The 17,604-nt window shown below is 36.8% G+C and overlaps 1 protein-coding gene across 5 annotated transcripts in view; it reads left to right on the top strand.

Moving 5' to 3' along the window:
* Positions 1 to 17,604, top strand: part of PRUNE2 (prune homolog 2 with BCH domain) — a 131,080-nt gene that overhangs the window by 67,177 nt on the left and 46,299 nt on the right. For all 5 annotated transcript variants that reach the window (XM_054053846.1, XM_054053845.1, XM_054053843.1 and 2 more), the window contains exons 7-9: positions 7,031 to 7,189; positions 8,167 to 14,569; positions 15,024 to 15,837. In XM_054053846.1, the coding sequence (XP_053909821.1) occupies positions 7,031 to 7,189; positions 8,167 to 14,569; positions 15,024 to 15,837 (7,376 nt within the window). The remainder of the gene's footprint in view (positions 1 to 7,030; positions 7,190 to 8,166; positions 14,570 to 15,023; positions 15,838 to 17,604) is intronic.

Raw genomic sequence — 17,604 nt, 5'->3', positions numbered from 1 at the left:
ACTAGGCCACATTCTAACAACACTGGGTGGAAACATTTGTTGATTGCTGTCTTTGGGCTGCAATAAGAAGTCTGACAGCATATTTCTCTACTGTACCAAAGAGGGGTCAGGGTTGGCTTCTGTGGTATCCAAAAAAAAAAGAAAAAGAAGAAGCCCTCAGGCTTAACTCAGCTACATTATTTCCAAATATGCTCTTGTCTGAAGACTGCTGATTTATTACTTTGAGTAAAAGTAATTTTCAAAGATGAGAGAGTTATCTCCTGATACAGGCATGGGGGATATGTGTGATATGTATAATATAGAAGGTATGAATGTATATATAATTTTTCAGACCTTCTGACTGTGATGGTATCCATTTGCAATATTGCTACCCTCTATCTTATAGAAAGTGTTTTTAATGATACATCTAGTCTTCTTGTCTCCGAACAAAAAAATGTTCCTAAAAGTAGGAGAGAGAGCACTATTTCACTTCTCTATACTGACAGCAAATAAACCAGTATAGCCCTTTTTGCCAGACAAAAATATACTGCTGTCATTGTTAGAAGCAAGTCTCCATTTGCAATTTAAGCTGCCAGTGTTAAAAATGCTTATAAGAATAGCTCACCATCCTGCCTTGGCATTTTGGTTTTTTTCATTGATTATATCTTCAGGAAGAATTAGCATTTCGATACAACATTTGCTCATGGATTTGCAGTGGTTAAATCAATAGTTAATGAGATGCGTTGCATAATTTGAGCTTGTAGTTTGTTTATGCTAGACCAACTTTATCCATACTCCAAACAAATTATCTCTTATAATCACCAGCCTGAAGATAAATCTCTAAATGTTTTTCTGATGATAGTGCTGTGGTTGGCAGGTGTTAGAAGTGCCTCCCAGGGACAAAGATTGAAGATGGGCTTGTTCTCACAAATCCTTCAGGCGAGGTTGTTTAGTTTTCTGTACTGTCATCTGCAGAGGAGCCTTGTATGGTGCCCTGCTAATGAAATCTAATAGGCAAAGGTCATATATCTTTATGAAGAAAAATGCAAAGCTGGTGAGTGATAAATGTGCTCCATGGGGTTCTATGGACGATGCTTAGCAATAAAATCCATGTTTAAACAGTGTTTCAAATGGTTTGGCATGTCTGTTTTTTGCGTGTTAACTACTTTTTATAACAATTTTCACTAGTAGTCATGAGATAAAATACATACAAAAATAGTTGAATATGCATCCAAAGTTGTCTATGTAATTAAAGAAATAGGTGAGTTCTTTAAGTGGGTAATTATTTTTAGTATTTATAGCATAATGAATAAGTTGGCTTACGTAAAAGTACGTGGCAGTATTGTATTTAGATTTGAAAGCTCTGTTGACTATCAATAGAAGCATGCTAGCTTGTGTGAAGATGTGAATGTTTAGATAGATGCTAGCATCAGTTGTAAATAAAAAATGCTATTGTCAAACGGAAACAAAACATGCCAACATAAAATTGCAGGTAGAACTAAAGAATGCAAGTCAGTGCCTTTAAGAAATTGCTAGTCTGAAGTTAGGAGGAATTAAATAAACCAGATATTGTTGAATCACTGCTGTTTTTTGAGAAGTTACCAGTTCATTTGCTATCGTTATACTGCTGAGCTAAGAGACAGTTCAATAAATCAACCCAGACTTGATGGATTCTACAAACCATTGCAATGAGTGCGTGGAAGAGGAAAGAAATCTTTTAGTATTCCCTCTTTGACAAAAGGGTATGCAAAGAGCCTGAATGGATGAATGGTTGATTAATTTTGCCAGAAATTTTCTTGACAGCCAGAAATGTGTTTTTGCATTACCGTGTTTGCATGGGAATTATTTTGTAAGGTATGAAATATTACTTATAAACTTACACCTGAGACTTAGCTGTCTAAAATAGACATCTCCTGGTCAGTATATATATGGTTGTGGTGTTTCTTATGTTTTAATTCATCACTCTGGCAATTCAGCCTTTTACTTATTACCGCTTGCTAATCAGTCAAGAGTGAAATCAAATATTGTATGTGATTAAATGAACCTTGTAGCTGAAATGGTAGGTTGTGTCTTTTTCAGTATTTTTAATTGATTTACAAGCTGTGGAAAAATCAGAGGGAAGTTCTTAAACCTAGGATCAGACAGCAGAATAATATAAAAGAGAATAAAAAAGTGTATCAAATGCTATGTTCATATGGGATATGGATTACTAAGACAAAAAATAGCATCTCTTTTTCTCCTCCAGATTTCTGATGTAAATGATGTATTAGATTGTATATACTATACTGTACTTTTCTATGGAGATTTTTTTCTTTTCATTTGTACATATTTTTTTGCAAATTTTGCACAAATGATATTTGCACATACATACTTACTCAGGCTTAAAATGCCCTTGTTTATGTCTTTAGGCTACACACTTAATGTTTATCTCATACAGTGGTGGCAGCACAGGACTTCCATTTCCAGTCTTTTGGATCTATTACATTCTCTGAGCATAATGTGCACAGACCCCATTGGCACCAGGGAGCATTTTTTACTGTTGTATTTCAGGAAGTTAGTAGCTTCCCCTCAGCAATTAGGGAAGGCTGCCTTGCTTGTGGGTAAGAATTTGTGTTCCTTCAGGTGGGAGGCAGTGATGGCTGCTGAAGGTAGGTATTCGAGCTAGGGGAAGAATGTTCTAAGCCAAATGGGCCACTATGATATTCTCATGTTACATGGATATCCTACTGTCTTTTAAAGAGTATGGAGATGCTGTAGCTCAGCTGCTAAATTCAAAACTGTCTCAGCTAGCTCTGAAAATGTGGAATAATGAAAATGAAATTTGGTTGAGCAACTTTTTCTTCCCTATATTTTATGAATGAATTCATATTTTCCAGTCTTTCCTGGAAATCATGTGCTGTGCTAAATACATATAAAAAGGTGGACATTTTTGTAAGTTCTAGTTAAACACATTGAAATGGACAAGCCTAAATTTTCTCACAGGGAATTTGTACTTGTATCAAATGCAAGTAAAACTTGTTTAGCTGAAATCTTGGTTCATAAAGAGTAGATCATTGTTAAGACACAATATCATAAAATGTACCAGTGCTTAGAAAAAACACTGCTTCCAGCATGAAGCTGGCTAAACTCACTTGCATGTAACAAAGCATAATGATTTCTTTCATTATCGATGAATCATGGGTTAATCTTGGGATGCCTAAAGTTAAACATAAGGTGTGACTGGGATCTCTATAGAGCAGGGTAGCACAAGCTCTCAGGTGCGCATTTTCCTGCTCTTCAGTTTAGGACCTAATACCTATTTCTCTTTGGAAACTTTAGACAGCAACACAAAGAAAGCAGAATTGCCTACTTTTTTTGTTCTTTTCAGAAGACTGATAAATATCTGTACAGCAGAGCTGCTGTTTGGTGGATTGAAATGCACAACAGAAAAATGCAATCTTTCCTCACAGAAAAGATGGTGAATACTACATTGAGCATTTTCACTGGTGACGTTCATACCAAAAGGAGGTAAAATAGCGAATATACTTGTTCGTACTTCCAGGGTCCTATAACCATACTCTTTATACCATTTTTTCTGTTTTTAGTGACCTTACCTGTAAACTTTTATAAAAAATAGAATCATTTCATGCTTTTTTATGCGTCTTTTTTTTTTTTTAAAGGAGGGGGCTTCAAGTAATTAGCTGTATTTACGACAAATGGCACACAGACTGTTATCTCTGCATGTGTGCTATAATGTTGGTGTTTACCCTATTATATTGCAATTTAAGTATGTTATAAAGTTTTATCAGTGATCACATAGAAATAAACTGGAGTGCAGAAGTACTGACCATGAAATATTAAGCGAATACAGTGTGAAGCAGTATATATCGATTTCTGTATTGTGGTAATTGTTTTGGTTGTGAAAATTGTAATGGGATACAGTGATATTCCTCATTTGTATTTTGTGATGGTTGGGTATTTTTAGCAAATGAGTTGTCAGCAGAAAGGCTTCATTAGACCCATCAGGGTATCTGCCCATGAATAACGAATCCCAAACTGTACTGACAGTTTCCTTGAGCCAAAATGATGAAGTACCTCTGACAAAAGCCATATTGTGCTCTCCATATGAAGAGTGTGAAGAACAAAAGAGACAGTTTGTTCTTAATTTGGTCAGGTTAATATTGACACAGTTAACTTGGAAGAATCAGAAGTGTGTGTAGTATACATTTACAGTGATCACTTGGGTAATATGTTGTTGGCTTCATGAATCAAAAAGTGTTGCTATAGAGGGAGAAGTTAAAGATTATCTTTGATATTTATTGGAGATTTTGCTCTTTAAAGGATCATCCATATTCGTAGTCCTGTTAGCTATTCAATTAAAAAAGAGATTCCTATAAGAAAGTCAGCTTTCAGAAAAGAAATTTCACAACAATATACAAGCTGCATAAAATGGTATTTCTCAACAAACATACGTAATAACAGAACAGGTCATGTTAAAAAATCCTTCAAAAGTCTGTGGATTTCTTAAGCTTTCTCATTCTGCTTACCTGGATGATAAAAAAAATATTTGTCCTTTCAGAATGTTCACCATATTATTGTGTTGTAGCATTGTATAAACTATTTAGATGCATTAGAGAAAACAAATGCACAGTTTTATTACAAATTCTAAGACACTAAATTTCTCCAGTATCCATCTTGCATATTTGCAAAATGTGAGGGTTTTTTGTTACAGGTTACTTAGAGGGTATTGCAACAACTAATAATGTTTACATAGGCTGTTTACCTGCTGTACACTATGCAAATATTAATTAAAATCTAAGCCATCCCATGCTAATAAAGTAAGGAAAAGTAGTATAAGAATGAATAGTTGACTGACCTTTGTCATGATATGGCTGTATGCCAGTGTATTTCCTGCTATACCAATTCATCAACAGCATATATTCCAGTGCTTGTAATTAACTTGGGATGTAGCAGCTTAACTGTTGAAATGATTAGCATTATTACATTTCTGAAGGAAATGTTTTATTTTCTGTTAGCATTTACAATACACAACATTCTGGTTGTTTACATAGGTTAGGAAATTTGTGGAGGAGTCCATATGTCTACCATGTCTTTAAGTATATTGTCTTTGGTAATTTGTAAGAGTTTCTTGTTTGCAACTGTCTTTATTTATTTGAATGTTTGAGTGCTTGTGAGGGGAGTATCTGAGTTGTGTTCTTGTACTAGTTTAAAAAAGTAAACTTTATGGATGTTTGCAGGGAGGGATAGAATTAAATTATGTTTCATTTAATGAGTAGTTTATGATTACTTAAGTTAATAATATTTATTAACATTAATAGCATTACCTTTGTTTATTTTAAAATTAACAATTAATTTTATGTTTTGATTACTAGTACATTCAACTAAAAAAACTGATGAGGTAGAGTCACGATGCTGTAAGGCATGTAATCTGACCTTGGTTTTATTCAATAGCTTAGTCAACAGTGTTTTCCAGCAAATTTACTCCTTAGCCTATTCTTTTAATGAGGTGTGTTTGCCTTGTATTTAATTTCTGGATGCTCTTAATGTAGTAACAACTATTGAGATACCTTTATCATTGGTTATTAAAATGACTGTTTCTGGGAAAATTCAGTATCATATTTTGTCAGGTACTATTTGAATATCATTTATTGAACTTAAGTACAGTCATAGAACACCTTGCAGACTAGATCCTGTATTGATCCATGTCCTTCCTGTGACCTCTCAATCTTCTTGAATTGGCTCTGAGTAAGATAAGGAGTTACCTGGCTTTTTCTGCATAAATTTCACTAAAAACTTATTTTTAGGTGCTATGTGAACATCAAAGTCAGACTTCATGTCTAATCTCAGAAAATAATCTACTTTCAAGGCATTTGATAAACCTCCTTTTTTTTAAAGTTTAACTTGCAGGGAGAGAGACGCGTTTTCTGGACATGTTTGAGTAGATTAATAAATAGTATTTGTATATATGTAACCAAAACAGTAATTTATCAGGTAGGAGACAGATGTAGGGCAATAACATGCCAATCTGCATATACAGTTGTGTTGTGTTCATGATGAACTGCTGTTTATTCAGGGCCAGTGCAGCTTGGCAGCATCAGAAGAACTACTAGCTGGAAGATGACAAAAAATTATCTCAAATACAAGTAACAAAAACATAAAGAAGAAAATAAAATTTCTAAGACTTTCTTCATTGGCAGTTAGAACTGAGGACTGAAGAGAGAGATTTGTACTTTGTGCATTATGTCCCCAGGTAGAGAGAGATATGGTTTATGCTGCAAAATCTAGATAAATCAACATTGGGCTAGTCCAAGTATAAATAGGAATTACAAATGCAGTGTTTACATCCGGTTTATTTGGTGTGGGCGCTATAAGAAAATAAAGGTTTTCTTTGACACAAAGAAATTTTAAAACTAGTTTGCCTTACTCTTTCCTTATTTTGGGGTGTATTGCTCTGACGATTTGCACAGCATTGGAACAGCAAGAGTAAAGGAATCGAAAGTGATAATCTGTGGTAAAACTGTATAGTCATATGACATCATAATAGATACGTATAAAGGGCTGCAAAATTCAGTCAGCACATACAATTAGCTTTTGAGTGCCTGATTTTGCACCTCAATACTGTTATTTTAACGTCTCTTATTTTAAACAAAGTACTGACGTGACAAATTTCATAAGATATTTTACTTTTTCTAACAAAAAAGGGAGTTTTATTCAAGAAATAGCAGTAGCCCAATACTTTTAAGCAAACTTGCAAAAGCAAATAGTGGGAACAAGTAAGAATTCTGTTTCAGCAGCAGTTTCAACAAGGCAAAACCTACCTTTGTTATTTTATCATTCTTCAGGAATAAAAGTCCATTACCGTGCTGTGCAACCAGTGTATGATTTATTTTTTTTTAAAGCACATAGCTGTTTCAACAAATGGAATGGAGTTCTGTTGCTGTTTTCAGACACTGATGCTTGTTAATGTTTCTGGCTTTTTTAATCACAGGTTTGGATGGAAAGAGGAAAGAAAAGATGCTGACATTTGCTTTAATTTCTTACCATATTTCAGGACTGTGTGTTACACAGAAGCCTCATTGGTGATCTGAAAGCATTCATAGATAAATATGGGTTTGATGTACTTGTCATTTTGGCCAACTGTTTGTCAGATGAGAAGAAAACAAGACGACAAATAGCAGTATACTCAGAAAACGTAGAGCTAGGCAACCAAGTAAGTACCTTGAATAATAATCAAGTAATGTCGTTCCTGAAAAAAATGTTGGTTTTTTTTTTTAAAGTAGTATACACCAAAGTGTTAAATTAAGTACAAAAAGTAGCAGAAGTTGACTGGAAACTGAGGAGCTATTTGAAATTTCTGCATTAGTTATATGACGCAAAACGAAAGATTGTGATATTTATGATTGTTTCAGATCAGCCTAATAGAAAAAGTTAAAAGAAGTACAGGAAGAGAGAAGATTTTTCAATTTAGCTGAAACAGAATGAATTTTTTTTTTTACTAGTTTTGGCTTGGTTTTGTATTGTGATCTACACAAATGAGTCTTTTTGCCAGTAAGGGATAAGCAAACACATCGTAAATTTTAATGACCAGAGCTCATGTATGTGTATGTTATTGCTAAAGAATTTTAGCTCTAAAAAGAAACCAAATTATTACTAGGATGTTCATTTATCCAAAGTCAAGTGCTGTCCATTTTATATTTGGCCTCAAACGGAAGAAATTTTAGTGGCAATTTTTGGAACCTTTTCCTCAGTCTTAAAAGCTTCTGATTTTAAGGACAGGCAGCTAAATAATTCTATTGCTTTCAAGGTTGATATAAAAGTATTTATTTTATGAATCTAATTATCCTATCCTAGAAATACTTTTCTCATGTACCCTTACATATTTTACTCAGATATGTTAAGGTGACAACTAAACATTTATTTGGATTTTCCTTTACTAATGAAAAGTGAAATTGAAAATCAAATTGTGTCATTTTAAGTAAATATTTTGACCAATTATATAATATATATTTTGTATTCTGTTTTAATACTTCATCTTTTTATGGATCATGATAAGGTTATTAGAGCAAATGGCAAAGAAATAGATTAATAGGAATAGCTAGGTATGGCTGTGTTATATGGTGAAGTAGAAGATACATGCCCTTATGCCCATGATTGCCATGGCTTTTGAAACATCCTGTTTTTCAACAGATTTGCTGTGAATTAGAAGAATGTCAGAATCCTTGTTTGGAGATGGATCCTTTAGAATGTGGATGTGACGAAATTCTCATTTATCATCAAGAAAATTCTTCGGTGACCTGTGATCAAATTTTTCTTCTGGTTAAGGACGTTTTGAATAGAAGACAACCAGAAATGGCATCAAACAGTAGAACTTCTTCTACTGAAGCTGTTGCAGGAAGTGCTCCACTGTCACAAGGATCTTCTGGTATTATGGAGTTATACGGCTCTGATGTAGAACCACAGCCCAGTTCTGCCAGTTTTTTAGAAAATCCTCCAGATCTAAATGGATCTATGCAAGCCCACGTTGATGTTAATGTAGACCTCGTGAGTCCAGACAGTGGATTAGCTACTATTAGAAGCAGCCGGTCTTCCAAGGAGAGTTCTGTTTTCCTTAGTGATGATAGCCCTGTTGTAGAAGGTGCTGCTTCCCATCACAGTTTTCTGTCTGGCTTTGATTCCTGTAGCCCTATTCCTGAAGGAGCGATTGCTGAAGAACAAAAACCTCAATCTAGAGACACTAGTGATAACTTTGATCTTTTCAGTTTTGAACTAGCACCTGCGGTTGCAGCTCCATCTGAGTCCTCTTCTCATTCTGTTGATTGTTCCCTAGCAGATGACTATTTCCTTAATAGTGATTCTTCAGAAGGGCAACTCACTGTGCAAAAAGAACTTGATGAGGCAAACCTGCTGCAAAATGATAGAGCAAATTATTCACCTGATTTACTTATGAAAAGAAATGATGAAGGCAATTTAGCTGAATTTCTTGAGAATCCAGAAGAAATGTGTGAGAAAACTTCAAGTTTGATTGATTTAGTTGAAGGTGATTCTTCTTCACCAGAGATGTTGAAATCTGTTGATTCAAGAATTCCACCAACTCCTATGAACAGTCTTGTAGAAACTTCGCCGTTAGATAACGGGCAGCCTTTATTTTTCCCACAAGATGTCATTAAAAAAATTAATGAAATAGATAACACAAATTATTCTCAGCCTCGTGTTAGATATGGGAGCTGGTGGGATGGCTTTGACCTGGAGTCCAGAAATGCTGATACCTGGAGTTCAAGTGAGCAGGAATCTGTATTTCAGAGCCCTGTCTTATGGAAAGATTGCAAAGAAAGTCCTTTGCTACAAAAACACATTGATAGAAGAGCCTCAGATTCTGTATTCCTCCAAAAACAGCCAAAGCAAAGTGAGTATGTGACAGTAGGTCTGTGGGACAGTCCATTTCAACAAGATAATTGGAACCATGAGAATCAAGAGAAAACAAGTGAACATTTGCATTTGCAAACTGCTTCTTTAGAGGAGATGAAGCAAGAACCCATGAGCCTTACCAATCTGTGGAAGGTCGATCAGCCAACACCTGTGATGTCAGATGCATGGTGTGATGGTGAAGGGAAGGGTTCTCAGCTAGCTGGGCGCTCATATGAGGTCTGGACTAAGTTTGATGCAGAAGACATTGCTAGAGCCTCAGAAAATGCATGGAACATGCCCAAACTGGATAGAGAAAAAGAATCAGTGAATATTCCTGAGGAAAGGGCCATATCAAAAACTAGTTTATCAGATTCTTCAGAGATCACAGTAGACAACGAGGGTGAAAATCCACCTCTCCAGGTATCTCCAGAAGCCTGGGATAAAGAACCGTGTTATTCAGTAGAAGAATATGGACAATCTGAAGATACAAATTCTGTTTTCAACAATATGCAAAATAATTCCAAGCTTCAGACAGAGGAAGAAGCTGTATTTGGTGACTCTAAACATAAACCAAAACAATTTAAAAATATAGAGACCTGGAATATGTATAATAAAAATATCAGGAAAGAAGTGACCGGAGTAGTGGTGCCATGGGACGATACCTTCTTGTATAAACAATCAGATCTTAGTTCATCAAACACAGGTGAAGATTTAATTGTTTCTCCACCAGACACCAATTATTCAACATCTGATTCATATATATCACCTACATACATGGAAGACGAAATAGAAAATAAGGACAAAGATTTTGATGAAGAAACAGTTACTGATAAAGTGATAAACCCAAATTTGACTGAGCCAAAAGTACTTGAGAAAGCAAATAAGGAAACACTATCTCCTAGAAACATGCCTTTTTCAAGCACTGGAAATACAGGCATCTGGAACCCTCCTCTGAATAATGTCACTCATTTACAAGAAATAAATTCTGAAATTACTGCTCTTTATGCCTCTGCTAAACCTTTCCTTAATTCAGAACAAACAGCTGGTCAATGTTTTTCAACTGAGATACACACCAGAGAAGACAGTTTTTCTATACCTGAAAATAGGTTAACGCCGACATACGATCAAACAGTGCATGACTTATCACCACCACAGAACGAATTAAATGCTAGACAGACTGCAGCTGAAAATGTAGAAGCAGTGAACAGTGTTCCTGTAGAAGACACAGACACATCTACGCCATCTTCAGATACTGGGAATGGTTTGGATCTGAAAATAAGTGACTTAGGAAGTAAGAAGGTAGCAGAAAACTGTGCTGATGTTGATGAAAAGTTGGATAGTCAGGGTTCAGCACAGCAGCTGAACTCATGGAGTTTACAGAGAGTGCAGGGTTGTGGGGAAGGGAAGAACAATGCCATTGTCATCTCTCAGGAAGGAAAAAAGGGATGCAAGAGAACAGATGAGACAAGTGGAGAGCAAATGATTAGTGACATTTGTAATAAACAAGCGCAAGAGGACAGTGAATCTTCATCTAATGCAGATTTGGAAGAAAACAGATCAACAACTGAAGTTCCCAGCTCCCCAGAAAAAATGAGTACTCTTAGTTTGGAAGCACTAATCAAAGAGAATGAGCCATTTTACAATCAAAGTAATCCTGTTAGTCAGGAAGAGAGGAAAGACTTGACACAGAATAATGTAGAATTTTCTTCAAGTGCTCCTGAGGAAGGCAGAAATTATGAATCTTTACATGACTCCAGACCACAAAATTACAATTATTGTGAAACATTGCAGCTGCTTTCTGAGAAAGCTGAGAAGGGCACTATAGTGGTAGAAGATGCAACCAGTCCTGAGATGGAAAATATCTCTGAAAGTTCTGATAAGGGTAGTGATAATCCTAAAAATAGTTCTTCTAAAATGCCTGAAAGCTCAAGCATCTGCAGTGACTCTGGAAACAGTGGTTGGTGCATAACCACATCAATTCGTTTGTTGAATGAATCACAAAAAGCACTGGGAGAAGTGAAAGAAGGCTTACATGAAGTGGCTCCTAACCATCCAGGCGTTTCTAATTATGAGTTAGTTTCTTTCAAAAATATCTCAAAACTGAACAGGACTCATGAAAAGTCTTACATAGATCAGTTTAGGAAGAATCCTTCTTCTGAATATGTCAATGTTCCTGAGATTACAGATTTGTCCATGGTGGAAAATGTGTTTTCACCTGAAGTAGCTTCTGGGAAAAGTGAAAACTCAGAAAATTTGGAACCTGCTAATAATCTTTGTGGAGAACCATGTGTAATGCTTAAAGACAGTTTTCCCCAAAATGCTTGGAATTCCCAGTCTTGTGAAGATTTGCAATCTCCTGGAACAAGTCCTGAGGCAAGTGAAGTCCTCGAAAAGGCAAACACCACAAGTAGCCTTTCAAAGGATATACGAATCAAAAGTTATTTGGAAGAAGATAATGTGTGGAGTGATTCAATAAATTATTATGCACACTCAAGTGGAACAAGTCCAGATTTAAGTGATGCATCTGTGAATGTGTGGGAAGACCTTCCAGTTACCAGTCATCATGAAAGTAGGGATATGTGGGAAACTAAAAATAATAAAAATCTTGAAGATGCCCATAAAAGGAATTTCTTTGGAAATGAAACCGAAGAAGGATTTGAAACAAGCACTGAACAGAACAAAGTTCCTAAAAGCTTAGATTTTTGGAATGCCCATGTAGATGATGATACTGTATCTTCTTTATCAAGTCCTGACATAAATGAGGATTCGGAAAATTCAGAGGCATGTCCAGGAGTGATTTATGAAGATTCCACATATGAAAAAAATCAGCAGAAAGTATCTGAAATTGGAGAGGATTATGCTCAATACAGTGCAGCAACTCCTGAAGCAGATGAAGACAATTTAGATACAAAAACTGAGGTGCGAGAGGAGGTCCAGGTAGGCGTCATCAGTGAAAGTCCTGAAACAGATACAGCTAGGAGAATGTTTCCGGAGAACTTGACTATAATGGAGTGTAATGAGACTTCTGAATATTTAGGTCACTGGGAAACACTTCAGACAAAAGCTCAGGTGAGACTTTTCAGTGAAAAAACGGGCAGCAGAGAAGACTTATATTTGTATCAAATGAATGAAGATACTACACCAACTTTTGCTCTTGGTGATAAAGAAGAGTGTTCTTCAAAAGCTATAGATATGTGGAGTATGTCATTGGAAGGTGATTTAAGAACCAATTCAAAATCCACAGTAGGAATGTCTAATTTTCCAGATGACAGTTCAGAATGGTGGAATACACAGCCTTGTGAAGAAAAGCAATTGGAAGATCAGTATTCCATTCCAAGTCACTCTGCAACTAACGAGTTAACAAGTAGTAAAGAGGACTCCTTCAGATCACCTTCACAAAATGAAGAACTAATAGAAGCGCATTTCAGTAATGCAAGTAATGATGGAAATAAGCCTTACTCCCTGTGCTGTGAAGATGAAAGGCCAGTACATCCTATGAATACTCCTGATAGCGAAATAAGTCAAGACACTATACAGTTAAAACAATTTGATCTTTCCATAATGGATAAAGAAGAAAGAAGCTTGAAAGAGCGGTTGGTTTCTACAGATGAGAAAAATCAAATGACTGCACAGAATCCTTCTTCAGATGAGGAACAAGGTATGCCAAATACATCAGTTCTAGGAATCACTGAACTGAATCTACTAAAAGGTGATGCAGGAAATGAAAGTCTTGTTCCTCAAGAACAACAGCAGGACACCTATGGAAGATCAGAACTGCAGAACTCCATGGTAGGTGCTTTCACTGTAGAAGACTTATCTTTTGAAATGACGGAGAAGTCAAGTCCAGGATGGAGTATTTTAGTTCCCCAAAATGCACTCATCCCAGATATTTTACAGGATAACACACAAGACAGTAATCAGTTGTTTTCAGTGGAACCTGACCTGTGGACTAATGCTGAGCAGATTGTCACTTTGAAATCTTATTGTGAAAATCCTGATATATTAAGTCACTGTGACCAAGACAGTAGTTCAGAGGCATCATACAGTCCTGATGTGTGCCTGGAGAATGAAGCTAAGCATGCTTCAGACAGCCACCGGATTCAGTCATGGTCAAATATAAGTAAGGAGGTAGATTTGGATTCAAAGTGTCAGTCTGTATTGCAGAAGGTAGAGAGACAGTCTGGAAGTGGTAGCCCCCCAGACTATGAACAGGAAAAGACTGAGGAATCATATCAGCTAATCTATTCTGATACTCAGGAGCCAATTGAGTTGGCTAAAACTACCAATGAAGTTTTAGATGTGACATTCTTAGATGTGAAAGACACAGTCCATGAAAGTTTTACTCCTGCAAGCCGTCAGGGGACACCTGCCGATACAACTCAAATAGCAACTTCCCAAGTGCATTCGATTCCCATGGATTTCACTCTACTTGACAGGGCAGAACAAAACTTAAAAGAAATTAAGGCCTTGGCTGAAGTTGAAAAATATTCTGATACTGACCATACAGCAGTAACTAGTGATGAGCTAGACATATTAGAAGAATGTGTGGATGAATCTGAGACAGGGGTTGAAAATAACATCAGGAACACATCAGTGACTAATGTCCCTGCAAACACATCTGGTGGAATGAACATACTGGCATTAGTAGGCAGTGAAGCTACAGAAAAGGAATCAGAGGATAAACAGATACTCTGTCCCAAATCATTTCTTTTTGGTGGAGATGAAGGACACGAATCTGATTCAAATAATCAACTGGTTGATCACATAGCAAAAGAATCTGAAGATCTAATTGAAAGTGATGTTCCTGTGTTTGAGGAAATGCCCCATGACGAACTACAAGTGGTATGTGCTCCACTGTCCTACGTGTCTTTTTATGCTGAACACTCTGGCAGCAGAGAGCTCTTGTTACAGCAGCCATTTTGTGACAATGTTTGTTTGGAAAAACCTTTACCACCACCGACTCCTTCAGAAAGTGCAGAAGGCATCCTGACGACCAAAGACAGCAGCATTGAAGATCAGGTGTCTGAAACATCCACAAAGTGCCTTCAGGAAAATCACACATCACTGCCTTCACTCTCTAAGTCTGAAGTAACTGTAGGAGCTTCTGAGATTTCGATAAGAAAATCTGAAGCAGAAACCACTGATCTCAACTCACCGCCAGGTGGAGATAAAAGATCACCTGATGGTAAGAAAACCTGCTTTCCAGAGCAAGTCTATAGGACAAAGAAAGAAGGAAATGTTTGGAGTGCTACTGCTGAACAATGAGGCTTTGAGTGAATTTCGAAGCTTGTGTGTCTCCCTTACATACAAAATTCTGTACTTTGGGAAGACCTCTAGTGTCACTTGTCTAGAAATATTTAAAGCTTTTAAGCAGTGAAGTAGGAACATTATTCCTACTGTTTGTACAGGGCCTAGCATGCGTGCATTTGTCTCTTAGGAGTGACTGCAGTGTTAATGTATAATCTGTAGCAGTAATGATAATGATGATGATGTTGTAAAATTCAAGTACACATTAACAGAGCAAAGAAAACTGAAAAGAGCTTTTATCTCAATTTCCTGATTTAGAGAAATCATGACTGAAAATAGTAATTAAAAAACTGAAAGGAGTTTTTGTTTACCTGTTTTGGTTTTTTTTTTAGATGCTGATGCTGACTCCTTTCTTTATTGGGAGAATAAGCTGAGAAACTCCTCTCAGAGCCCTCAACTGGAAAATACAGAGAATAAGGAAGATGTGAGATTGCAGGTGCACCGAGATCCAACTTCAGTGGAGATGGATTATATCCTTGTTACTGAGGAAGAAAATATACCTTCAAGAAATGAAAGTAACTTTGCATTACAAGAAGCTAATGTAGCTAAACAAACAGAATCTTGGCCAGGCTTTTCACTGTGCTCTTTGGATACCTTTCAGCCAATCTCCATTAAAAATGAAACGGAAGATCACTCTGTTTGTGTGACTGAATGGGACTCTGTTCACTTAGAAGATAAAAGTTCTTCTGTTATGCCACAAAAACTGGATGATGAAAGGAGATCACAGGAAAGCTGTGGGCAAGATGTGGGCTGGATTATATTGGCCCAAAATGAAGTTAGTGACATATCACCTGAAGAAATTTCTGCCAAGTCAGAAGTGCCAGAACCAGGGTCTGGACATTCTGGTGAAGAACCAGCAGCTGTTTTAGCACAGGAATTGTTTCTTGATACTCAGACATCATTTCAGGTAGAAACTCCCATTCAGGAATCTTTTGAACATGAGGGCTGTTCTCCTTCAGACATTGTAATCACTGAGAACAAGAGTTTGGGCACTGAAGGAACACGTGTGTTGCAGATGGTTGGTGGTGATGGTGCATGGGAAACAAATTCTGAACAGAAACTCGATAATAACGTAGCAACAGAACAAGAAATGAAGGAGGAAAGGGAGCTTCTTAACTGTGAAGGAGAACTGAGTCGAAGATCAAGGTAAGGAAAAAACAGCCTATTTCCTTTCAAGAGTCTTCTGTTCATTTGTTGTTAATGTTATGAATAGATGACGGGACTTTCAAGTCTGACGTACTATTTATATATTTACGTGATTTAAGTATCACTGTATTCCTCACTTTTTAAAAACAGAGTCTTGGTTCTTCTACTATGAGCTGTATTAGGATTGATTTGAAATCAGGAAGCTTGTAAAGTCACTTCCTTGCAGGAGTAAATCCATCTTCATTCTATGAAGTTCCATAGACTTCATAACCTACCGATAAATCTGAAACAGATGTGGCCAGAGAACAGAGGCCAAATGCGGGTACTAATAGTACTGCCAGTCCAGATACAATTCCTGCGATGACATTTTGGAGGAGTTGAAGTGAAGTACTATCTCTACCTAAAGCAAAACTACTGGGAAGTGGGAAGGAGTCAAAGGCCAGAGTCAGAAAAAGGTGCTGCATATAGAGGAAATAAAAGGGTGATGGAAAATTATGGTCTTTGTCGTTGTTTGCAAGCTGTAGTCAGTTCAGAGCAGTATTTCTGTCTGTTTGGACTGGACTGGCGCATGAGGCTCAGTATATTTGCACCTGCCTGGTGCATCCTCATGGAAGTGCATCCTCTGTAACCATAGCATTACTAGTGCCCACTGTATCTTTTCTGTGCCACTAGATGGAAGGAGGGGGAGATGACCCCCTGTAACATTTGGAGAGAGTGCTTATTGTTGACCCTTCTACAACTAGGAGGTTACACCTGCTACAGTGAACTTCTTGGGTAGCCCCAAAGATGCGAGTGTGGAAGTCTGACGTCATTTATCCTGGGCATCTGCAACTGACATGCTGCATTTTTACAAAGAGGAAGCTGGTGTTGTGATTATACAGTCTAATTCTTGTGAGCAGTAAAAGAAACTTCCCAGCATAAATAAAACTAGAGAATGTAACTGCTTTGAACCCTTCTTACCCCTTTTGAACTATGCTTACCCAAAAAAACATATGTTGTTTCAAACATGTGAACATACTCTTTGTGTGGAATGCAATACTGATTTCTTGACTTTTTTCAAGTTTCTCCCAAGCACCTGTAAGTTCAGTGTAGAGTACACATCACATTCACAGCTTCTGTGATCAGGTTTTAATTAGCTTATAATTTATTTTAGACTTTACTTTTTGCAATTTTCACTGACAATTTTGCTATTTTAGCAGTAGCCTTTTTTTCCCCCCCCTAAAGGTAGCATACCTATGTATGACAGTATAACCATGATCACAGCATGTACAAATAATTTGTAATAGAAAAGCACGACTTTCTGCCACCCTCTGCCCCCACCCCAAACACTTCACATTATTAAGATTTCAGGAATGAATAGTTCAGTAGCTGTGATTTATCTTGCCCCAAACATTAAAATACCTCCCCCCTAAGGATTTTCACACAATTTTCAAAGAGTGTATCATTACCACAAGATCAGACACTGTTACAGCTGAGCTATTTTTAATGTATGGTAAGTGCTGGCTTCATCCTAAACAGAAACCCAAGTATCAGAAACTCTGAAATATAATGATACTAATTACAGGCTTAAACTTAGGCACATGTATAGGTCTTAAGGTTTTCTTGACAGACAAAAATTGCAGTAGTATACAGAGCATAGGTTGCCCTCACACACAGCACAGGGCTGAAATCTCTATGAGCTAACTAAACAGATAGCACTGAGGAGAATGAGATGAGAGGGGCTCTGATTTGCTAAGGCAGTCACGGTTCTTATTGGTGCAGATCAGC

Source organism: Cuculus canorus, chromosome Z, assembly GCF_017976375.1.
Source record: "Cuculus canorus isolate bCucCan1 chromosome Z, bCucCan1.pri, whole genome shotgun sequence".
In the NCBI taxonomy this organism is placed as follows: domain Eukaryota; kingdom Metazoa; phylum Chordata; class Aves; order Cuculiformes; family Cuculidae; genus Cuculus; species Cuculus canorus.
The sequence above is the reverse complement of the archived record's forward strand: the minus strand, read 5'-3'. Positions and strand labels throughout refer to the sequence as shown.